Genomic DNA, 25,732 nt, shown 5'->3' with positions numbered 1-25,732 from the left:
TTAGGTTTTGTTTTATTTAGTGTGTGTGTATGTTGACGTGCTCACATGACATTGCATGAAAGTGTGCTGATCCAAAGATAACAATTAGAATCCGTTCTCTCTTTCGATCATATGGATCCTGTGGACTGAATTCAGGTTGTCAGCCTTGGCTGGACATGCCTTGGATAAAGGCATTTGAGCCATTAGCTTGCCCCATATGACTTTTTCCCCCCTCCGAGACAGAGTTTCTGTGTGTAACATTTCTAGCTGTCCCAGAACTCACTTCGTAGACCAGACTGGCCTTGAACTCACAGAGATCTTCCTGCCTCTGCCTCCCAAGTGTTGGGATTAAAGGCATGTGTCACTATCGCCTGGCCCCATATGACATTTTAAAAAATTACATATCTATGTATCTATCTATGCATCTGTTTACCTATCTGTCTATAATCCATCCATCCATCCACCCACTCATCCGTCTATTTATTTATTGTGTGAGTGCACAGCTTGTGTGTCATGTGCCCCTGTGGGTTTGTTCATGTTTGGGTCACATAATTCACAATTCCTCAAGAGACTCACCAGTTACTAATCCTCTATTTCATTTGGATGTGGCCCTGCTCTGTGTAGTGATTGCCTGTCATTCACCCTATGACCGAATGCCCGTAGACAAGACTCCTTTGCCTGCTGTTCTAGAAAATTACAAGTCAAGTGTCAGGAGGCTGCACAGGCTAGTTCAGATGTCCAAGTTCTCTTGTAAACAGGAAGTTCTGCCAAACATCGAGTCCTAATTCCTACATGGTCATGCTGGGCTGGCGCCGAGCCTGGAGCATCTGCTGACTCTTTGTGTGTGATAGATGCCCATCAGACATGCTTCACTTCTATATCATCACATGTGTGATAGAGCCCATCAGACATGCTTCACTTCTATATCATCACATGTGTGATAGATGCCCATCAGACATGCTTCACTTCTATATCATCATATGTGTGATAGAGCCCATCAGACATGCTTCACTTCATTATATCATCACACGTGTGAAGCCTCCTCCTGACACTTGCCTCCACCTCTCCTCATGTTTGGCAATGACTGTTGGTTTCTTTGCTCAGACACTTTTAAATCTAGTTGCAGCCATGTCCTAGGAGCTAGCCTTGATGTTGGGTTCCTCTTATCAAAAAACAGTGAACTTGGGACTGGTGTTACGACTGTCCAAAGAAGTACTGGTGGAAAGGGGGTGAGAGTGGGGGCCAGCCCAAGTTAGTTACTCCAGGACTCAGCACCTGTCATCATGTTGCTTTGTCTTTAAAAGAAAAATGGGGGGCTGGAGAGATGGCTCAGTGGTTAAGAACTCTGGGTCCTCTTCCAGAGGACTCAAGCTTGGTTCCCAGCACTCTCAAGGCAGCTCACAACCAATTCTGGGAGATCTGATGCCCTCTTTTGGCCTCCTTGGGTACTGCACATATGTGGTTCATAGACTGCATCAAGGCAGACATACCCATATGTGTAAAATAAAATAAAATTAATTTTAAAAAGTAAAATGGGACACATGTTTTATTTTTTCTCCAAGTTCAAGATTGTTCATCTGTACCATTTTCTCTTTATTGGGAGGCAATTAAAACGGCCTCTTCTGAATGGGGAGGGTGATGTGAACTTGGCATTTTGCCAGGGCTAAGGCACAAAGGAGGTATTCACCCGATATTTGCCTGATTGAATTATTAAACTGTATTTTCACTGCCAGAGAAGTTGCTTCAAGTCAGTCTCTGCACAGTTAAATGTGAGGTTAATGGTCAAGATGAATCAGTTTTTATTTTTATTAAAAGATGACTTTTGACTTTTCTAGACTTTTTCCCAGAGCCCAGTGTTTACAGCCCACAACACAAAAACACCAGAAATGTTTTACAGTGTGGTGCTGGGAAATGCATGTCTTAATTTAGTACAGGGTGGTGATTTTTCTTGTTGCTCTGAGAAGTTATTATCTATCTACATCTCTTTCTATATTTACATCTACCTGTATCTCATCCCAGCAACTAAATACTCGCTTCCCTTTTTGTCACAGTTCTATGCCCTTGTAATATTAGTTAGCTCAGATGCTGTGAACATGGATTTGGAGCCAGGTTTTGTGGGATTGGATCCTGGTCTGTCAGTCACTTGTTATGCTAACTATATATCTCCCTCTCTTCACTTATAAAATGGGAATGCTGAAGCTGTTCCCTTTAGAACACTATTATGAAGAAAGAATACATATAAATAATGAATGTAAATCTGTATAATTCTCAGAACTTACCTGTGCACACAGTAAGTGCTGGCTAGTATTGTCTTAGAACATTTCACTATTATATTGCCTGTTTTTGGATAGTTTTTGCATTAAAATCATTGTTATATTTTTAGGTCGTTACAAAGGAGGAGAACATTATTTTATAATTTATGGAAATTGTATGGAGTTTGGATTTCCGTATCCATGAAATTAGAACAAAGTTGCTATTCCAGTTGGCTCACTCATTCTTGCATTATGAGTGCTTATTTTCACATTGCAACAGGACTGAGTAGTTTCAACAGAGAGCACACAGCCAGCAATGGCTACAGTCTGTACTCACTTGTCCTTAATACAAGGAATGTTCTAATCTTGTGTGTAGAACATGGACCCTGCTTACACACGAGCTACTTTTGCTTTCTAGGTTGGAAGGGGTCGTGTGCTCTTGGACACAGCTGGTCCTTTCCATATTTGTATCGGACATTTGTATTTGCATTTGTCAGGGATAGTGCTTTGTAGTGACAGTCCATGTGCATGGTGAGTGTGCTTGTGTGTCTGTCTGTCTGTCTGTCTGGGTGTGACTTTTCTTTTCTTGCAGTGCTGGGGATTGATTCTGAGCATTGTACCTGCTAGGCAAATCTCCTATTTGCCAAGCTCTTGCTCAGACTATTTTTGAACTTTCTATGTAGACCTTAAACTTGCAATTCGTCTGACTCAGTGTCTTGAATGCTGGGATTGTAGATGTATGCCATGGGTGTGTGTTTCATGGATAATTTTTTTCCAATGCATTTTCAGTTCATGTATTATTGATACACACACACACACACACACACACACACACACACACACACACACACACACATATACAGGTGCAGAGATTTTAACTCTGCAAATATTTTCAGTTCATGTAATATATATATATATATTTCAGTTCATGTGTATATATATATATATACACATACATACATACAGGTGCAGAGATTTTAACTCTCATGACAGATCCTTTTCCAAGGAGTCAAATGGCTTTAAAACTCCCAAAGACACTGACTAAGAAGCTGCCGAATCTACAGAGCGAGTTTGAGGCTAGCCAAGGCTACATAGTGAGACCTTCCTCAAAACAAAACAAAAATGTAAATGAAAACACAAAGCTACAAAAAAAGAAGCAGCTTCCTTTGTAGTGCTTCAAATGTTGAAGGACGCTCAGTCACATCATCTTATAAGGCAGTGGTGTAGTGGACAGTGCACAGAAGAGCAAGTGACCAGCAACACCTGACCTTGAAGGACACTGACGAACTAGTCCCAACAAGAGTATTTTAATATTCTTCATCTTTTAAATGGTAGGAATAGGTGGAGACGAGTGCTGGTGTTTAAAGATTGATGGCATGCTGTTGGGATACTTGTCTGACCCTTGAGGGAATTGGGTCCAGGGTTGAAGAACTCAGCAGAACGCAGAAGCACATTGTAATTAAGGAGGTCATGTGTAAGTTTGGAACTGTAGATTTTGATGACTTCCTTGTGAGAGACCAGGCCCCTCCTTTCACTCTATTCAGGGGGAGCCCCGTCACCCTCCTTGTCCGCCGTTCCGCAGATATTTGGCGCTCCTTCATAGAACTGACTGCCAGTGAATAACAATCATGTCATCACTGCTTATGGTGTGTGTGAACACTGGGAAAAGGGCACATGTTCAAGACATGTTCCGTATGGTTTGTCATCAGCGTTAATTTAAAATTGGGAAACAGAAGAAAGAAATGGAGCTGTCGTTACTGTATGCCAGTATTTAAAGGAAAAAGGGCTTTGCCCAACCTTGCACAAATGGTTGATTTCTACAGGGACAGGACTGTGTCTTCATCTTTTTTTCCAACAGAGTATTCTAGAGGAGCTTTTTTTTTAAAAAAAAAAAAAACAACATAATTTTTTATTGATTCTTTGGGAATTTTACATCATGCACCCCAATCCCACTCATTTCCCAGTCTCTCAGTATCTGCCCTTCTGAAGGAGCCTTTCTTTCTTAAACTTGTTGCCTGATAGATCAACTCTCTGAATGTGAGGAAAAAAGAAAGTGTGCTATTAATGCTACCTTTTAGAAGTCTTAGTTTGCAATGGAGTGTTCATGGTTTCTGGGTTATATCCACACAGGTGTGCTCTTGTGTCCTTATGTGAATTGTTTTTGAATAGGAAAGGTTCCCACAGGTCATCATTTCTGTGAATTTGGGACTGAGATGATCTTCCATAAGTCCCCTTGGATACTGATGAAATCTTACGGTTCTTTAAGAAAAGATTTATTTTTATTCTATGTGTCTGCACATTTTGCCTGCCTGTATGCATGCATGTACACCATGTGTGTACTTGCTGCTTGAAGAGGCCACAAGAGGGCGTTGGATCCCCTGGCACTGGAGTTGTGGGTAGTTGTAAGTCACCATGTAGGTGCTGGGAACTGAACCCGGGTCCTCTGCAAGAGCAACGAGTGTTCTTAATTGCTGAACCATCTCTCTGGCCTCAATAGTACTTTTTGTAACAATAGAAAACATGAAGTTTTGCTTGTGGTATAACTGATAATAGTAATTGATTGACCATTTGAGTTTTTAACAAACAAGTGAGTATATAAAGACCAGGTAACATGGCTAAAATTTGTGGCTAGTATATAATATAGCGCAGCCTGTTTGTGTATAAGGCCATTAATAGACATCCATAATTATGTCTGATATGAAGAAAATACTTGCATTTGCTTCATTTTATAAGCTTTCTTCATAGTGTGTTGTTGGTACTTTGGAAAGTGGATGTTAGTTAATGAAACTCATCCTGTTTCATGGACCTTACCTGATATCTTTCTTTGCTGTATTAAGACCTAAGAGTTCTTTGGTGGCTGAACTGTCCTCTGGGAGGTGGGAGGGGAGTTAGGAGGGGAGCCTTGGGGACAGGCAGTTATCAGGGCCTTGTCTGCCCTTTGCTTTGTTGATAGTAGTTAGGAAGTCTTCAGCTTTTACTGCTTCTAGAAGGTGGCCTCTGCGTCCTGCTAATCTGCTTGTTACTGTAATCAGTGGAGATAATCTGTGTGTCCCCATCACAGTGGCAGCATGGAGAATCAGCTGTGTTTCAGAGATAGGGCCCAGCTTGTTCACTGTTTCTCTAATGGGTCATGGTCATGCTTTCCCTCTTAGAGTCTATGAGCTTTTAAGATACCCGCTAAGAGTCCTTAATGGATTGCACATGAAAGTTATTTAAAAATGAGAGGAGTCTGTAGGCGGGGGAAACAGGAATGCAGAGGTTCAGGCTCCTTCCTTCTTCATCTCAAGTTTAAAGTCTTGCTTCCTATGTAAGATGTACTTTTTTTTTTAAGTCAGAAGTAAAAGACACAGTTATTGATTATGAAATATCTATGACTCTCAGGAAGAGCTTTTAGTTCTGAATATTTCATAAAAAGAAGCAACATGATGCAAGGCCATTACAGATTTATTACATCATGCATTGTGATTTTTAGTGCATCCTCACACAACATTATACTTTTTGATACTTAAATATTTAAAAGGTGGTATAAGGGAGGTTAGATGGATGAGCTAGGCTCATCAGGTAGTTCTTGGTCAAACTGGGTTTGAAACGGAGGCTCTTGATTTTTTGAACAGGAATTGCCTTGTTTTAAACACCTCATCCTGCCACAGGAAGGCCAGATCTGTGAAGTGACATAATGTACTGGGGTTTCCTGATGTGTTTATCAGGGAGAGTTGATGTTGCCTTTCTGTCTCTGTAGATAGAGCTCTGTAAGCTTTGATAACCCAAGTGCTAAGACTGGGATTGAACATGGCCAAAAGTATTTTAAACGTTAAGAACATGTGGAGATTCTTTTTGTTTTTTAATTTTTATTACATTTATGTATTTATTAGCATGCACATACACATGAACACTCACACTCATGCCAAGGCGCACCTGTGGAGTTCAGTAGACAGCTTCTGAGAGTTCTCTCTTTTCACTGTGTGTGTCCTGGGGACTGACCTCAGGCTGTCACAGCCAGCAGTAAGTGCGTTTGCCCCTTGATCCGTTTCACTAGCCCCAGCCTATGGAGTTTCTGATTCTGAAGTAACCCCTCTTTTACTTCTTCTTTATTGCAGAGTGGGAAACCACCCATCAATGATATGTTCTCAGACCTCAAGGATGGCAGAAAGCTCTTGGATCTTCTAGAAGGCCTCACAGGAACGTCATTGGTGAGAGGACATCTCTGTTTTTCTCAGACAGGGTCCCGTGTACCTCAGGCTGGTCTCAGACTAACTGGGTAGCTGAGGATGACCTTGAACTTCTGATCCTCTGTCTCTCCCAAGTACTGAGACTGCAGGTGTGTGTGCCACCACATCAGGTTTGGGCAGTGCTGAGGTTGGAACCCAGGGCTCCATGCAGGCAAGCAAGGCAGACACTCTACCACCTGAGCTACATCTCTAGCCTGTAAGAGAGGACGTCTTTGAGAACGAGGCTGATAGAGCATCTCTGGTCGTTACTGATATTTGAAGACCCACTGTGGGTACTGAGTTGTGAAGGCAAATGGCAAGGTGAACTTTATGTACAACGCTTTAACCGATGTTTGGATAGAGTAGTATGTAGGTTTTCTTGAGGGCTCTATATTTCCATCAAATATAAAGTCACTTCAAATGTTTATTGCCCTGAGACTGCCTGCTTTTGGGGCTTATAAAAAGGGAATGAATTTATAAAAAGGAGATAATGCTTTGAATGGTGATAATGCAGAGATAGCCACATTTAAATGCCATTTAATAAGCAATTAAGAAATAGTTGTTAAGACATTTCTGTTTCTGTTCAGAGTTTCAGCATTATTTCCATGTTTCTTTATTTTCATCATACCCAGACTTGTTACTATATGTGTAAGGCTTTCTGTCCTGGCATGGAAATAACTCTACCTGTGAAGGTGTCTTTCGTGTCTTTTATGGCTTCCCTAGCGACGACAGTATTTTTTTTTTTTTTTTTTTGGTTTTTCGAGACAGGGTTTCTCTGTGTAGCTTTGCGCCTTTTCCTGGAACTCACTGGGTAGCCCAGGCTGGCCTCGAACTCACAGAGATCCGCCTGGCTCTGCCTCCCGAGTGCTGGGATTAAAGGCGTGCGCCACCACCGCCCGGCGCGACGACAGTATTTTATACTGGTAACAGTATTTCTATAAAGTCATAGAGAGATGTTCTGCTGAAGATGAGATCCACCCCCCCACCCCCTCCACCCCCCCACCCCCCATAGCCTGAGTATCACATCTTCTTTCTGCCTTCCTGGCAGAAACTGGGCACCTTCAGGGAAAAGCTGATGTCTCCATGAGAGTCCCTGGCTGGGGAGGTGGAAGGAAGCTGCCTAGCTTGCCATGTCCCAGGTGGGGACTTTTCTCATGTGACCTTGAGTTTGGGACAATGTCTCCTTGCTCTGTTGTTCCTACTTGGTCACAATAAAGCAGGCACAACTTCTCTGATATTTTTCTGCCTCCAGAGAAGTTTAGATAGGAGAAGCTTTCTCTGACAGAATTGATTCTCAGACTTGTCTGCCTGCCTCTTAGAGTAACTAGGGTTATGTTAAAAATGCCAAATCCCTACCACACACTAAGTCTTTCAAGTCACTATCTCACATGGGGCAGGAAATTCGTTTGGAGGCTCCCTAGGGCATTCCAGTAGGCTCATAGGTTAGTGAGCCACAATTTCAAAACGTTGTGAGTGCATTTGCATCCTGTGGTGCCCAGGCTGGTGACATGGATACTGACCTGCTGTTCTGCTTACGTCTCTATGTTAAAGTTTGTCAGCACATCCCACAGAAGGGATGTGGCTTCTTACTTGCTTTTGTGTTTTTATTTTCCAGCCAAAGGAACGTGGTTCCACAAGGGTGCATGCCTTAAATAACGTCAACCGGGTGCTGCAGGTTTTACATCAGAACAATGTAAGCAACGTTTGGGGTTCTGTGCTGCTGTGGGTGTTATTTACTGTGAAGCCTGCTGGCTGCTGTAAGCATTGGCATTAACTGATGCTTGGAAATGTTTCTTCATGGTAGAAGTTTTGAACTTGTTCTGTGAGTAAAGGATAAGTCATATGGCACTTCTGATGCTCTCAATGATCTGCAGTATAACTAACACATTTTTGAGTTTTGCATTGATCCAATTCTTAAAATGAAATTTCTATCCTCATTTATAATGCTGTACAAATGTACTAAATAAAAAACCTGGAGTTGTGTGGAGACATTGTCCTAAGAGTTATTTTTATCATTTTGTTCTGACAGGTGGAGTTGGTGAATATCGGGGGTACTGACATTGTGGATGGAAATCACAAGCTGACATTAGGATTGCTGTGGAGCATCATTCTGCACTGGCAGGTGGGGAGAGTCCTGATCACTTTTTAATAGACCTTGACAAAGTATTGTTTCTCTATTCATTTTCTACAGCAGCCAAATCAGAGCTCCACAGACTGCTTGGCTTGAACAGGAGGCGTTGATTGCCTCAAAATTCTGAGGTCTGCAAGTCCAAGACCCAAATGATCAGTCTATCGTCTGTCCATCCATCCATGCATCCATGCATCCATGCATCCATGCATCCATCCATCCACCCATCCTTCTATTTATCAGTTGTCCGTCTATCTCTATCATCCATTCATCCCTCCGTCAGTCAACTGTCTATTTCTACCATCCATCCATCCACCCACCCACCCACCCATTCACCAATGGATGAATTATGGACTTCTATATAGAGTTTTCATCTTTTGCTAAGATTATTCATCCTGATATGACAGTTGTCTTAAATTTGGCTCTTTCTGATTTCTTATATTGGTTAGTGGTCCTTTTGACATGTCTCCATCATTCTTTGAGGTCTTCTTCCCTTATATATATGCATATGTATATTACTTTAGGATAATAACAAAACATTAGTTCTTGAGTAGATTGTTATTACTATCAGGAAAATTGCTTAATTCTTTGATTTTGTAGTCAGTCAAACATGCATCTGTTCTCATTTTTGTAGAAAATAAAATTAGTGTATAGTTTTTATGAAAAAAGCCCTTGCAAATAAAAGGTATTAAAATGTGGCTTTTTCATAGCATGAAAGGAAAGTTCAGTGTAATTAAAGAGTGCAAATATTGTTTAGGACATGGAACTGATGTAATGTATAGAAAATCCTATACCCTAAAAGTCACTTAAAATTTATCTTTCCACCCTTTAGAGTAGAAATTAGAAATAAATGCTAATTAAACGGTTTACAATATTTGATTAGTCTAATATTTCTTTTCTAAGAACTTTACTGAAGGAAATGGTACGTTATAAACAGATGTGGGTTTTTTTGGTTTTTTTTGCACAGGTGAAAGATGTCATGAAAGATATCATGTCAGACCTGCAGCAGACAAACAGTGAGAAGATCCTGCTGAGCTGGGTGCGACAGACCACCAGGCCCTACAGCCAAGTCAACGTCCTCAACTTCACCACCAGCTGGACCGATGGGCTCGCCTTCAATGCTGTGCTCCACCGGCACAAGTGAGATGCCCTTCGGCCTACAAATTTCTACCTCCTTTGTGTCCTCTCCACTTCTCTTCCCATAACCCCTTCCTCTGCTGCCCTTACTGCTCATGTTCTGCAAAACATTAAACAAAGCTATGCAATAGGAGACCAACCACTGGCTGTTCCTTTAGAACTTCAGGGCTGCAGTGCAAAGCCCATGGCTCTTCCTACACATTTGTAAGTTAAAAAATGGAAGATAATTGACATAGTTCAATCCCACTCCTTTAGCCCTAACCAGTAATGTATGCAAAGACTTGTGTGTAGCTTTTGTTCTTATGGCAAAAGGAAAACTCTGTTTATTGTGTTCCCCACATTTGTGAAGAGCTACACAATTTTTGTTATGAGATCTCATCAACAAGATTCTAACTTGTGTGTAAGAATATAATGCAAAAATAGCAATTACATCCCAGAAGAATAAGCAGCCTGAAATAACTTTCTAATAAGAAATCAAGATGATGAATACGCTGCTATAAAATGTAGTAGGATAATAATAGGTTGCATGTGAAAGTGGCAACATTTGATTGTGCTGGATGTATGAGAAGGATCGCTCATGTTTCATCCTGGAAGCGTTAGGAGCTTAGGACGAATGGGGAGGTGGTGGTGCATGCCTTTAATCCCAGTACTTAGGAGGCAGAGGCAGGCAGATCTTTGTGAGTTCGAGGTCAGACTGATCTATAGAGCGAGTTCCAGGAGAGCCAAGGCTACAGAGAGAAACCCTGTCTCAAAAAAAAAGAGCTGAGGAGGCGCTCTCTTGTATAGATTGACCTGATAACCAGTTGAGCCGATGTTGCAAATTAACTGGGGGTATGAGACAGTTGTTTAACTATGTATTAATATATGCCTTGCCACACAATACCCCCAAATAAATTCTGCATGTGTCAAAGATTAAATGCCACAGACAGGCAAATTGTATTATGTTTCATTGCTATTATGAATTATTAATTTTCTCATTGAATTCCCTAAATGTTCCTGACTGTTATATACAAATGATGCACACTTTTCTATACTTACTTCCTACATCATAGTAAGTTTGTCTCTGTACACTACAGGTTTGGGTTTCTTTGTGTCTTACTTTATTCAGTTTTTTTTTTTTTTTTTTTTTAATCTTTGCGGATAGGCGCTCAGATGGTGAAGTACTCATGGCTAAGTTTAGAATATCTTTAAAAATATGATAGCCTCCACCCCCCAATTCTTCGGCTCCAGTTCTTTATATAGTGTTGGTTCAAATTAGTGACAGTGAGAAGAATGTTTTGCTCTTTTTTTTTCTTTTTTTTTTTTTGGTTTTTCGAGACAGGGTTTCTCTGTGTAGCTTTGCGCCTTTTCCTGGAACTCGCTCGGTAGCCCAGGCTGGCCTCGAACTCACAGAGATCCGCCTGGCTCTGCCTCCCGAGTGCTGGGATTAAAGAGTGCTGGGATTAAAGGCGTGCGCCACCACCGCCCGGCATGTTTTGCTCTTAATATCAAAGCCAGTGCTTTTAATATTTTTCCAGAATATTGATGTTTTCTATAGCTTTTTTTTTGGTATTTTGAGCTTGCCATGGGGTTAAAAGCCCTTTTCCTCCTCATCTTTTCCTAGTCTTCTTTTACCATCTTGAGGATGCTGCCCTGTACCTTTTTTTTTTTAATGTTTATTTATTTATTATGTATACAACATCTGCCACCATGTAACTTTGCAGGCCAGAAGAGGGCGCCAGATCTCGTTACAGATGGCTGTGAACCACCATGTGGGTGCCGGGAATTGAACTCAGGACCTCTGGAAGAGCAGTCAGTGCTCTTCACCTCTGAGCCATCTCTCCAGCGCTGCCCTGTACTGCTAAGAAACTGTTGAATTTATCTAGTACCTTTTGCAATTATTGGCTCATTGATTCCACAAGTATATGGAATGTGGCTTCCTGTATTAGACACAAGGATACAGCAGGAACAAAACAGACAGCCATCCCATTCCTTCCAACTGGAGACAGTCATTAATTAAAAAATAAATGTAGACTGTAGGTGGGCATGGCGGTGCACACTTGACTCCTGAACTTGGAAAGTAGAAGGATTAGGGGTTCAGAGACATTCTCTGCCACACAACTGTTTTGAGGCCTGGCTGGGCTACATGTTGAAGACTCTGTCTCAGAGTGTGTGTGGGGCTGTGAAACTGTAAATGTTGTATTATATAGAGATGGTAGGCACACTAAAGAAAAATACACTAGGTAAGTGGGGAGAACCTTCTGGTATGTGGGAGGCTAGTGGCTGCGGTGGCTGAGTGGCAGGGAGGAAGTGGTAGAGAGGGGGTGGGGGAGGCCGGTCTCAGGATGGGTCTAAAGTACAAGGATGGAGTGCAAAGAAAATGAGAGACTTAAGCTTTGTCAAGCCAGTCATACTGTCCAAGTCGTGAGACCAGAAGAAAGACAAGATGTAAACACAACGTTAGTTGTCATGGAGGAGGGTGAGTGGAAGGGAACCGATCCCCTCAGCACCTTTGTGGTTAGAATAACTAAAGAACAATTACAGCTGTGGTTTCTGTCTTTCACCCTAGTCTCTTTTGGCGTGTAGAGGCACCAAGTCAGGGTCTGAAACTTGCTGTGTAGGTGAGGCTGGCCTCTAATTTGTGACCCTCTTGTCTTAGCCCCCTGAGCACTATGCACCTCCAGACCCAGAACCTTTGTCCTAATCGCCGGATTTAGTCTATTAAAATTATTGACTGTGCTAATTCATATATTTAGGTTTGAGCTTATTTCTCCTACTGTTGCTGGGTCATTTTTTTTTCTTGTCTTCTCTGTATTGATAGGTTTCCTCTACCCATATTTTACTATTTGGGAAATACTATATACTCAACTCCTTCAAGAAGCGTAGATTGTCTTACTTATTATTATCATGTCTGTCAATTACTTTCTGATTTTATGTATTTTATAAACTTTTGAGATATAAAAGATAACAATTTACAGTAGCACTCATAAATTTAAAAAAATCAAAATTTAGAATGTAATGGATTATGACATTGTCTACATCATCTCCGTTGTATTTTGCCTTTACTGAATTTTGTTTGTGTGGTAATTTCAGGCCTGATCTCTTCAGCTGGGACAGAGTGGTCAAAATGTCCCCAATTGAGAGACTTGAACATGCTTTTAGCAAGGCCCATGCTTACTTGGGGATTGAAAAGCTGTTAGATCCTGAAGGTAAGGTTGAGAATATACTGTTGAAGGTGATTCTGCTTTATCATTTTGAATCTTGAGAAGTGATGCTGTTTCCATATTTAGAATGTATTATGACAATTAAAGAATCTTCATTTTATTGTATTTATTTTCTTATTTACCTTCATGTGTGTAGTGTGTGTGTGTATGTTGTGAGTGGTGTAGGTGTGTGCACCCATGTGTATGCATGTGTGGCCCAGAGGAAGCCAAGTGTCTTTCTCTACCACTTTCTACCTTATCTCTTAAGGCAGTGATTAAGGTGGCCTGCCAATAAGTTCCCACCTCCCACCTCCCACCTCCCACAAACCATTTTTTTGCAGATATTTTTCCTTTTGCACTTAAATGTGCAGGTTCCTTAGGCAGTGGGTTAATTATTTCACTGGATAATAGTTAAGTTGTATCAAGTAGCATTGAAACAATTTTAGGAATCTACTTGTTAGACAAGCAATTCAGTGTTGGTTTAGTTTCTTAAAATGCATGTATGTGTGAGCATTTGCGTATAGCTTGAAGATTCTAGCTGCAGCTTTAGGCTTGAATTCCGTTCACTCTATAGTATGAATGGAGCCTGTGTCATATTTTAAATGGCAAGTTGTATAGCTTGCCTTTGAGTGTTTTGAGACAGTTTTTTTATTTTTTCTATTTCCTCCTGAAGGCATACTCTTAGTATATAGCCCAGGCAGCCTTCAAACTCATGAACCCCCTGCCTCAGCCTCTCAAGAGCTGGGATTGCAGACTTGCATCATCTCTGGCTGGCTTATGGAAGACTGTTACAAACTGGAGGTTGAATAAGTCTTTGCCTCTGTCTCATGTTTTGTGATTGGAAGTACCAATTTGCTGAGACCCAGTGTCGCAGGGTTTATAAATGAGGCATTGTTTCTGGGTCCCAGGGCAGTTCCTCTTTACCTGACGCCGAGCAGTTCACGTGTTTTGCACATCTGAGCCATCCTTTCTTCTGCTTCCAGATGTTGCCGTGCAGCTCCCTGACAAGAAATCCATAATTATGTATTTAACGTCTCTGTTCGAGGTGCTTCCTCAGCAAGTCACGATAGATGCCATCCGAGAGGTGGAGACACTCCCAAGGAAGTACAAGAAAGAATGTGATGAGGAAGAAATTAATATACAGGTACTGGACCATTTTTCCTGGAACTTTTGACTTGCCCCTTTGTTTTCTCATAGGTATGGGGTCATAATTTCTTGATATCTATGTCTTTTCTAAGCTTGTTTGTTTTTAGTTAGCATGCTGTTACATGTATGTGTGACTCGGCCAAACTGATTAAGAAGGGAAGTGTTTTCTTTCACGTGGTGAGTTGGAGTTAGGGTCTGAGGGCCGTTGGTCATGGTGCTGCATGCCGTGCTAAAGGCTGCGCTTTGCCGTCAACTGACGGCTGAGGGGTGGGTTTGTAACCACAATGGTCAGACCCTGACATCGTTTGCTGTCAGGTGTGAGTAATGGCTTCTCTCATGTCATCTCAGGGTTTTTTGTTGTTGTTGTTGTTAGGTGTTAATTTTCTATATGTTTGGGGGCCGTTAATAAAGAACTTTTTTTCCATTATCTTTTCATAAGGACTTCATAAAATATACAACTTACTTTCCATTTTCCTTAGGAGAAGCAGTCTCCCATAAATGGCTCATCACATTTTCCATAGACGGGCTAACAGATGTTTTCATCAGAGTGTAAATGAGGTTTTCCTAAGGAGATATGAATAATGGATTTTTTTTCTTCCTCCATTATCCTGCCTTGACTCAACCCACGTTTCATCTTTTTGTGATTTTTCTCCAAAATCCTTGTCTTCATTCATAAAAGGAAGACTCTTTGTTCAGATATTGAAAGTCACACCTTCTAACATTTTAGTAAGTTCAGAGGTAGTAGGGGAGCTAGGGTAATGCTCAGTCAGTAAAGGGTTTGCTGCTCAACACTAGGACCTGAGTTAGGATGCCACCATGCACATAAATGTTGGGTTCCGTGGTACCCCTGGAATGCTGGGAGGCAGGGACAGGTGGGTCATGGGAGCTCATTGGCCAGCCAGCCTAGCTGAATGAGCTCCGGGTTCAATGAGAGATGTACTCTCAATTATATAAGAGCAAGTGAAGAATATATCTGACATCAACCTGGCTACCACATCACATACCATATGGATATGTACATACAGGGAGAAAGAGGGGTGAGCATTTCAAATTTGTAAGAAGTGCGTTTTGGAGGAGAAAGAATGTGTGTGTGTTCGAGCTTAAATTTCATCCTCTGGTACTTATATGGGGTCAGTGACGTGGCCTCTCAACTGTTGTGGTTAATATTACCCTCTTGGTAAAGACAACACTTGGAATAAACACTCAGTAAGCCTGCCTACCTGTTATTATAGCATTTCCCTCTGGATTTGTTTTGACAATCTCATTTAGCAAATTCTTTTTTTAAAAAAAAAATTACTTAATTCTCCAATTATGATAATAATCTTAAACATAGTATCTTTTCCTCACACTTCTATGAGATTTAGAGAATTTACTTGTTCTTTTAGAGTTTGGATGGCATGTACTAGTCATTTTTATTTTTATCCATTTCAAAAATAATGTAATTTTTAGAAGGAGAAAAATTACTGAGGAGGAAAAGTGGGGAGATGGGCCTGATTGTGAATCCAGATTTTTTGTTTGTTTGTTTTGACCATCAAATAATGCATAAGAAAAACCCTTAATTTCTGCAAATTATTCTCTTGTGGCTCTGGTCGTGTGGACGCTGTTCTGCTTTGGGTCACTCAGATGGTGTTCTGGGTTTTCCTTTTCATTTTGCTTGTGCCGAAGGTTGATGGGTCTGGGTTAGATCTCTGGAACTCACATAAAGGTAGAAGAAGGAAATCAGCTTATAAAGTTGTTCACTGACCTCCATATGTGTGCACCCACCCACACAGTAATAGTTAATGAGAGAGAGAGAGAGAGAGAGAGAGAGAGAGAGAGAGAGAGAGAGAGAGAGAGAGAACTGGACTTTGTTTATTTTATGGTATTTAGATAAAACAATCACTTCTTTTTAGGGTGCAAGGTGAGGTGACACGGTAAGAATTCCAGAAACCATGTATTGTTTGTCTATGGATAAGCATGTTAACTCTTACCTTTCCACTTGTATGCTTTTATTGCTAACTTAGAGGTTGAGTTACATTGATTGAGGAAATCAAAAGTGATCAAGTCTTAACTATCTCCTTGTTGACTTGTCCTGCTGCCCACTGATTTCTGTCACTGACAACCAGTCCCCTCTCTGGCTCTCCTTCTTTCTTCCAACATGCTGAGTAGCATTAGGTGACCTGTAGGTAATCTCTGCATCTCTTTAAAAACGAGACTGTTGAAGACCTATTTTTAAACGAATGCCCACTGAGTCTTTGCATGTTGAGCCTGCCTTCCACCCCTCCCTCATGGATGCGTGCCTACACAGAGGACCCTTGGCTGATTACCAACATTCCTAGTTTGACATGCTGGACATTGGCTCCCAAATCACCTTTAGAGATACCTTAGCGCTACGATGTCAGGATTTTACATTGAGAATTTAGCTTACTTTCCTTCCTATGGCTTGACACTGTTTGTCTTTTAATTAGCCAGTGTTTTGACTTATGATGACTGGTTCATTCAACTTACTCCTGTAACTCAGTTGAACAGATTCATTTGATTTCTCTAAAACAACTTTTTTGGGCTCCAACCTCAATTTCTAATGTTAATTTAATACCTCTTACGCTATAATTTCAGTCAGGGTGGGATTTTTTTCCCCCCTTATTCTTATGTATGTTGAATTCCATGTGTGGAGTGTATTCTACGTATATGGTCCCTGAGTAAGCTGCCCCTCTTTCCTCAGTTTAGACAGAACCTATAAGGAAAGTCTTCTCTCATTAACCCATTAAGATCCATCTGCATGTGCCCACACTGTCTTTCTCTGATTCTCGCCATCTCACTATTATGGTGAACTATGTGAAGAATTTTAAATTGTGACTTAAGAGCGTTGAGAAGACAGTGAAGGATTTCAGGCAGGGAGTCCTGTGGGTGTGAAGCCATGGGAGGGATCATTCTCCCCGCTGTCCGGGAAGTGGATTGGGAGGTGGGTGCCAAACGTTAGCAAGTCATTGTAGTCCCGAGGAGAGACATAGGTGGCTGTAGATGTGGAAGGTCTGCGTGGATTTGCGGTGAACTTTGAAGGTAGGACGGCCTTGCAGATTAAACGTGGGAGATGAGAGAGAGAGAGAGAGAGAGAGAGAGAGAGAGAGAGAGAGAGAGAGAGAGAGAGAGATCAAGTCTGTCAGCCAGGTTTTCAGCTGGAGTACTTAGGTGCATGGAGCCTGAGGGGGAGTAAGTTTTGGGGTGAAGGAATGGAGTGTTTAAATGTGACTATGGTTTGATGCATGTGTCTTATAGACACTGGAGGTGTCAGAACTTCTGAAAGTTAGAAAAGAGATTTTACTAGAAATAGACTATCTACGGGATATGGGTTATTTTTTAAAAATCCAGTAGAAAGCGAAGATATCACTCAGCCAAAGTATATAAAGAAAAAGAAGTTTCAGGAGGTCCATCACTCACAGATGGGCAGGACCGCTGAACTGGGAGGGACCACTGTGTTCTGCTCCTGGGAAGGAGAGCTGGGGAAGTCAGGAGGGGTCAGCGCCAGAGGAGGCCACTGAGAAGCTTATGGGAGAAACACATGATGGCTGTCTCCTCTTGTTTCTGGTTGGGGTGTTGTTCCAGCATAGCTCTGATCAGAGTCATTTTAATTGGTCGATTAATTGTATGGTCTAGAAGTGTACTCTAGAAGTAAAGCTGGAAAAGTGGATTTGCCAACTTTTCAGTCGTTTGGGTGCAAATGTTGAGACAGTGTTGAAACAATGTTAGGACACACTAGAGGTTACGTATGTGAGGCATCTCTTCATTCATGTGTGTGTGGAATATTTTATTTAAAAATGCGTTAGAGGATTGAACATGGGGTAGTCTGCTCACAAGTTTTAAATAAGCTTTGCTTTGAAGGGGAACAAAAGAAGAAGAAGGGCAGTAGGCTTGATTACAAGACCAGAACGTTCTTCAAGAGAAACTAGAAAGAGATAGGCAGAGTTTTCTTCTACAAACCTCAACCCCCAAACCAAAAACCCCAAGCAGAGCAGCACATAAACTAGAGGGCTGTTGCCTCCAAAAATGAAACACAAAATCCCGGCAGTGCCACAGGTTGCATGTCCGCCATTGTTCACTGTTTAACATGCAACACTCAAATGTGGGGTCATGAAAGAATTTTACCCAGGGGTCATAGCAGAGTTCCTGGCTCGATGTTTTTTCTGTAAATTGCAACCATTGTTCAAGGGCCAGCATGTTCTCTGTCCTCCATCAAAATTCCCTATGTCGTAAAGTCCAATAGTGCTCCTTTATGGGACCCCTGGCATTTAGAGCTTACTGGAGGGCCATTTATTTTTGCTCAGCAGTGACTCATGCGGGATATTTTTCTCTCCCTGACTCTATGTTAGAATCTCCTCAGATGTGGAACTCATGCGTGTGCTCTGTTTGGTATTCCTTGGTGTCTTCTTGCGCTGAATAAGTGCCCTTCATGGCTTTGCTCGCTCAGCTCCTGAGAATTGGATTGTCTCCTGAGACCCTGGTCCCTGCTTGGTTGTTCCAGACAGTGAGAGTTTGGCGAACACCTGTATCTTCATGACTGCTGTGGTTTTGTTTCCACAGAGCGCAGTGCTGGCGGAGGAAGGCCAGAGCCCCCGCGCTGAGACCCCCAGCACTGTCACCGAGGTGGACATGGATTTGGATAGCTACCAGATAGCTCTAGAGGAAGTGTTGACATGGCTGCTGTCTGCGGAGGACACGTTCCAGGAACAAGATGACATTTCTGATGATGTTGAAGAAGTCAAAGAGCAGTTTGCTACCCATGAAGTAAATATCTGTGGCCGAGAGCCTGATCTGTCTGGGGTGGTGCCTGATTTAGGGGTGGATGGGGTGACTTCATGATCGGCTTGCTGTTTCCTGAATTTTGCTCTGTGAAAAAGGTCATGGTGTAGTGCCTGTGTTCTTTAAATGGACTTCGTCAGAGAACTGGAGTGGGAGATGGACAGTTCATGGGAATCGGATCCCAGACTTCAATCTGATGGCAGCTCATGTGTTTTTCAAAACTGCTGATAGATATCAGTGTATATATAGATGTTCCTTTTTGAAGTGTTTAGCTGTAGTTGAAAATCAAAATGACCAACTGGTATCCCAAATCATTAGGTTTCTGATGCTACCCTAAAAGCCATTAGTTTTATTTGTTGTTTGATTAAGCCAGTGTTATATCCAGTATGAGATACAGTGATGATTTTCGCTGTATGGGGGAATTCTTTTCGGTTAAACAGGGTTTTTTGTTTGTTTGTTTTGTTTTTTGTTTTTGATGTGTGTGATGCTATTTGGCATTTGTGATTGAAAAGAGTAGAAATGGTAATATTTCATAAGAAGTTTATCTTGTGTGTGGATGTGGTGTTTTTTAAATTATTTTTTATATATAATCCTAATTCCACCTTTATGATCTATGAACAACATAATCAGTATATACTTAAAAGAGAGGGCTCAGCTGGTAAAGGCTCTTGCTGCCAAGCCTGATGACCCAAGTTCCGTTTCTGAGACTCACTTGGCAGAAAGAGAGATCCACCCCTCACAAGTTGTCCTGTGATTCTACCCACCCTACACACACACACACACACACACACACACACACACACACGCACGCACGCACGCACGCACGCACGCACACACACACACACACACACACTCACATGTACATGGGAGCTTACACAAATAAACAAATGTAAAAGTTTGAAAGGCAAGTGTTATCATCCACAACATTGTTTCCTTTGACCTAGCTGCCTTTTGAGTTCTAGTTGATGCTTATTTCGTGTTTTTGGAGCTTAATACATCCCATCAGGCTCCTTTACCTTTGCTTCCTGTAGGCCACTTTCTCTGTGGCATTGATATGGAGGTTATGCACTAGCAGTTTATTTTTTTTAATTTTTTTGTTTATTTTGCAATAAGTGCCTCACCGCTCACCACCGTGTCCTTTGCTAGGCTTTCATGATGGAGCTGACAGCACACCAGAGCAGTGTGGGGAGTGTCCTGCAGGCTGGGAACCAACTGATGACGCAAGGCACTCTGTCCGACGAGGAGGAGTTCGAGATCCAGGAGCAGATGACCTTGCTGAATGCGAGGTGGGAGGCCCTCCGGGTGGAGAGCATGGAGAGGCAGTCCCGGTGAGTGGAACTCCAGAAACAAGAGCCTCACTCCCCAGACCGCATTGCACAGTGAAGCTTAAGTACAGGTCTGTGGACCTGTGAGTAGGATTGGTACAGAGCTGGCTGGGCGGGGTTCTGACTCCTTTCTGTGGGTCATGTCGCTAGAATGTTCATGACCTTTGTTTCCTCTTTGAGGAGAAAGCTGGGATGTGAGAGGGGGTCAGAAGGGAAAGTATATTTTGCATAGATGATATACCATCGTTTTGTTTTTGTTGTGGTGATAAAATACCCTGACAAAGAGTAACTAAAGGGAGAAAGGGCTTATCTTAGCTAACAATTCCAAGTTATGGTCTCATCATTTTGGGGACATCACAGGGACAAGAGCTGGAAATAAGTAGTCACATCTCTTCCACCATCAGGACCAGGAGGAATGTTTGCACCCATGCTTAGTGCTCAGCTACCTTTCTTTACTCTCATACAGTTCAGGGTCCCAACCAGGGAATGGTGCTGCTTTTTCAGATGCGCCTTCCCATATCAATTAAGGTTATCAATTCAATGCCACAGGCCAGCTTCATCTAAACAGCCCCTCATTGAGACTGTCATCTCAGGTGATTCTAGGCTGTGCTGAGTTGGCAGTTCAAACTTACCCCCACGGACGGCTGTTGCTTTGGAGTAGCATTACCATCAGCAAGGCATTGCTGGGAGGTGACGGCAGGACAGTGTGACACGGGCCTCCCATTCAGTGTTCTGGAGCAACCTTAGCCCGTGGTCTGTTTCACTTTCCACACTGTGTTTCACATTCCATTGCCATTTCCACCAATTTAATAGGCAGGAATTCCTGAGTGTAGAAACAATGATTCTGTTATGAATACTGGGAGCTGTTATTTATGTTCTTGGGCTGCATTTAATGGACTCCAGTTATGACTATAATAAAAACTTTCCCTCTTAGTTTCTTTTTTTTTTTTTTTTTTTTTTTGGTTTTTCGAGACAGGGTTTCTCTGTGTAGCTTTGCGCCTTTCCTGGAACTCACTCGGTAGCCCAGGCTGGCCTCGAACTCACAGAGATCCGCCTGGCTCTGCCTCCCGAGTGCTGGGATTAAAGGCGTGCGCCACCACCGCCCGGCATTTCCCTCTTAGTTTCTACATCAATGGACGCTCTGCTGCTTAAATAGGTTAGACAAGGGTGTGTTCACTGTCTCAATCCCACTTTCCTGGTGCCTGGAGTGAGTGCCTCTGCCAGGGACCATGCTGGAGGGACTAATGCTGTGTCCCCCTGGCCAGGCTGCACGACGTGCTGATGGGACTGCAGAAGAAGCAGCTGCAGCAGCTCTCGGGCTGGCTGACCCTCACAGAAGAACGCATTCAGAAGATGGAAAGCGCCCCACCGGGTGATGACCTGTGGTCCCTGCAAAAGCTGCTTGAAGAACATAAAGTAAATTGGCCCCTTGTTTCTTTTCTACCTCATCGCATATGAAGGTGGCACTCAGCCTTCCTGGGACCCGATGTTCTCTCAGTATGGAGTTGGGATACTTCTGTGTTTTATTTTTTATTTTTATTTTTTTTTAGGAGCTTATAGTGGTGTTTTTGGGGAGGTGAAATTTCTGAGCCAGGGCTGAGAGGGACAGCTTTGCATAGATGTCTGTGTAGTTCTTCTGAAAGTGTATGACATTTGGCAAGGATGGTTTTGGACTCACAAGTGCATGAGAACCTGGGTGTGTGGGCATTAATGCAGAATGTGGGCAGAGAAACAAATTGGAAGATGTATCTAGACCTAATCCTGCAAGGATAATTGTTGCCTCTTCTCACAAGGGCATGCATGGGGCACTGTGTGATGAGCCAAAATGTAGCAGGCAGTGTAACTTGGTTCCAGTGTCAGTGGTTCAGTTTTCACAACAGAAGAAAGGAAAGGTAGAGAGACACTCTTATTGATCAGGAGAACATCTAGATAACCAATTAATAAAGCCTTAGGGTTACATTAAACACTACCCAAGAGGCATTTCATAACACTATTGCTAGTGTTGAAACAAATTACTCTCTACAGATGTCTGATGACTGTTCTCTTCCTGTGGAAGGGGCAAGTGAAGACGTCCATATGTTTGTTCTTGGTTGCTCTCTTGGGGAGCTAATCAGAATAGCGTCTATGAATCATATAGCATTTTCCTCATCTCACATCTCACGCCTTATAGGGCTAGAGAAAATGACCTGTGATTTTGTGTGGTTAAACTCTAAACCCTGGACTTTTAGATCCACCAGTCCTGCATTTCTGTCTTTTTGAGACAGCATTTCATGATGTAGCCCCAGCTGATGTGGGACTTTCTATGCAGACCAAGCTGGCCTTGCACTCAGAGATCCTTCTGCCTCTGCCTCTTGAGTGCTGTGATAACCACACTTGGATATATTTGTGTCTTTATTCTTAGAATAGACACACGCTATCCTTCTCTTCCTCCTCCTTTCCCTCCTCTTCCTCTTCTTCTTTTGTTTTTGGGCAGAATTAGGACTAAAGATGACATTACATTTGCAATCAGTTTGGATGTTGCGCTTTCAGACTGGTTCATAATGAAATGTACAGGTGTGTGCGGGCTTCTTTCTTTAGAAGTACTCAGGGGAATGATTGGAAGTGGCAATACAATGCCTCATTAGGTTTCCTTAATTACTACTGACAAAGGGGAAGAGCAGAAATCATAGTGTATATTATTTTTGTTTTCCTCCAGAGTTTGCAAAATGACCTTGAAGCCGAGCAGGTGAAGGTAAATTCCTTAACTCACATGGTGGTAATTGTTGATGAAAACAGTGGGGAGAGTGCCACAGCTGTTCTGGAAGATCAGTTACAGGTAAGGACACTGAAAAAAAAATAGGGTGGGCCTAAAGGTCTTCTCTCTAGTCAAGATCTGCCTACTTGCTCCTCCTACGCATCCTAGTCTAAAAAAGTAGACTCTGTTAGCTGTCTTTTTGTTACTGTAATGAAGTTCCCGAGGCAGGCTACTTTATAATGAATGAAGTTTACTTAGCTCACAGTTTTGGAGGCTGGCAGTCCAGACAGCCTGACACATGTTCTCCCTTGGCTAGATCCCAATGGAACTGGAGCATGTGTGTGTCTGTGTGGTGTCCCTTCCTTAATTTACTAAACCATTAGGATTTGATCATGTTGGGACCACCTTCATGCCCTGATTTAATCTAATTCAAAACAAAAACGAAACAAAACCGCCAAACAAAGCCCATTCTCAAGCTAAACTTCTACTCTCTTGAAACTATTCATGCAAGGCTTTGGGAATTAAAATTCCTATTTGATTTCTGGGTGGGGTGGAGTGAAGGTGAGGCACAAGCCATGACACCCACCTTTGGTTGTACTTCCCCGCTGTGGCTCCACATTATGTGGGTTACAGGCTTAGCCAGGTGTTCCTTCCTTCCTTGTAGTGAAGGCACGAGACTATAATTCAGCAAGACTATAATGTTAACAAAATTTGAAAGCACAGGAACCCATTCAAATGATCCACAGGCGTTCCTGTGTGAGGTCACTTGAAGAATTTGTGGAGGCAAACGTAGCCTGGAAAGTTTGCAGTAGAGAAAGTAAATGTGGATTGCAGTTGTAGCACAGTGGTTGAAGGCTTGCTGAGCACATGCAGATCTCTGGATTTGGCTCCACAAAATGAAAATAAATAAATAAATAAATAAATAAATAAATAAATAAATAAATAAGAAATCTCAGACACATGTACCCAATTTGAAAATATATTGCATTCCCACACAAACCCCTTGGTGAAATAGGAACAGGAATTCTAGCCGTTTTTTTTTTTTCTCAGTTCTGAGTAATTTAAGTAATTACATTCTATGCAAGCTAGTTCTTTTTCTCACCCATACCCTTAAAAGTACTTTTCATAAGTTGGTGCTTTATGACAAGGAGCGATGGCAATCACGACTTTCTAGGGAAACTGTAGTGACTGTGCCTCCTGGCTGTTCTGACGGAGGCGGGCTTCTCCCTTCCCTAGAAACTGGGCGAGCGCTGGACTGCTGTGTGCCGATGGACAGAAGAACGCTGGAACAGGCTGCAGGAAATCAGCATTCTGTGGCAGGAATTACTGGAAGAACAGGTATGACATGAAACTTCTGTCCCTCAAAGACAAAAGTGACATGGAACCCATCATTTCATTATGGCTGTGGAACACAGCTACCCTCTTCCCCTCCTTCGGAAGGAGATAATTTGAAATCATTTTGAAATTTGGGAAATAGTTGATTGAAGTTTGCAAATAACTTTAAAATTGAAACAAATGCTTAGAAACAAAGGGAAAGCAAGTGTTTTGACCACTTATGTCACTTGAAGCTTTAAATGGACCGTCTATTCAATATTGACTGCTGCTTATTTAAGTAGTTAATTCATTTGCTTGCCTACATTTTTGGTTTGCTTGATTACTTATTTATTTTGTTCTGAGACTCACTGTGTAGCTAAAGATGACCTTGAGGTCCTGACTCTCCTGTCTCCAGCCTGTAAATGCTGGCATTACAGGCATGGGGCGCTATGCTGCTTCCTGTGATGCTGGGGAGTGAGGGCAGCACCTTGTACATGGCCATGCACCCTACCGATTGAGCAGCTTTTACAGCCCCCTATTTATTATTTTGAAAGTCAAATTTCTAATCAATATTATGTCCATTTATATAGGTTATTCATTATGGTCATGGTATGTAGCTCCACGGTAATAATCATTTGATCTCTGTTCATTATTCATAATGTTAGTGCTTACATCTGTACCATTCTTAACATTTCACATTATAATTACTACTGGGTTTCCATTGAGTGATCCCTTTGAACATATACCAACACAATTCCCAGCATGTAGTTTGTGGTCAGTAAATAACAGGTAAAGGTATAGCCTCAATACCCTGTGAACATTAAATTATTATCTTCCTCCTAACTTTTAGCAGCATATGGGCTGAAATGAATGAGAAAGTACTTTCTCGCATTGCCTTCGAATGAACACTCAGTTGCACTGTGGCAGTTTTTCTGTTAGAATGGTGGCCCTTTGTTCACCCTTTAGCTTGCCACAAGAGTCATTATCAAAACAGAATACAAAAAAGTGTGATTTTTCTCCCCAGTGCCAAACACTTGTAGTCTAGAAAATAAGCGGATGCAATGTTCCCACAGTGTCCATCTTGACTCTTCTAAATACACCGCACTTCTATCCAGAAAAAGCAGTTCTATTCTCTACCTGGGGATCAGGAACCAGATGGGTGAGATCTTGTGGCTCACCATATGCGGTGGCTGAGAGTACATACATTTTAAATATCGTGTTGCAAAAACTTGTCCAGACCTAAGTGATTGATCAGCATGGTAGCCCCTGTTGCTGTTCTTCTACTTCCTCCTCCTCCTCCTCCTCTCCTTTTTTTTTTTTTTTTTTTGGTTTTTCGAGACAGGGTTTCTCTGTGTAGCTTTGCGCCTTTTCCTGGAACTCACTTGGTAGCCCAGGCTGGCCTCGAACTCACAGAGATCCGCCTGGCTCTGCCTCCCGAGTGCTGGGATTAAAGGCGTGCGCCACCACCGCCCGGCCCTCTCCTTCTTTTAATTAAGGATAAAAGGATAACATGATGGATATATGAATGTGGCTCACTTGGTAGAGCACTTT

General features: G+C 42.1%; 1 protein-coding gene across 6 annotated transcripts in view; it reads left to right on the top strand.

Moving 5' to 3' along the window:
• The window catches only part of Utrn (utrophin), a 497,313-nt gene that overhangs the window by 125,653 nt on the left and 345,928 nt on the right, over window positions 1–25,732 (top strand). For all 6 annotated transcript variants that reach the window (XM_052751043.1, XM_052751044.1, XM_052751047.1 and 3 more), the window contains 11 exons: window positions 6,329–6,421; window positions 8,055–8,132; window positions 8,469–8,561; window positions 9,535–9,707; window positions 12,777–12,892; window positions 13,870–14,030; window positions 18,590–18,793; window positions 19,955–20,136; window positions 21,399–21,549; window positions 22,829–22,948; window positions 24,104–24,205. In XM_052751043.1, the coding sequence (XP_052607003.1) occupies window positions 6,329–6,421; window positions 8,055–8,132; window positions 8,469–8,561; window positions 9,535–9,707; window positions 12,777–12,892; window positions 13,870–14,030; window positions 18,590–18,793; window positions 19,955–20,136; window positions 21,399–21,549; window positions 22,829–22,948; window positions 24,104–24,205 (1,473 nt within the window). The remainder of the gene's footprint in view (window positions 1–6,328; window positions 6,422–8,054; window positions 8,133–8,468; window positions 8,562–9,534; window positions 9,708–12,776; window positions 12,893–13,869; window positions 14,031–18,589; window positions 18,794–19,954; window positions 20,137–21,398; window positions 21,550–22,828; window positions 22,949–24,103; window positions 24,206–25,732) is intronic.

This window comes from Peromyscus californicus, unplaced genomic scaffold (assembly GCF_007827085.1).
Source record: "Peromyscus californicus insignis strain IS unplaced genomic scaffold, ASM782708v3 Scaffold_22__1_contigs__length_63687245, whole genome shotgun sequence".
Taxonomy (NCBI): domain Eukaryota; kingdom Metazoa; phylum Chordata; class Mammalia; order Rodentia; family Cricetidae; genus Peromyscus; species Peromyscus californicus.
This window is presented reverse-complemented; position numbering and strand designations above follow the sequence as displayed.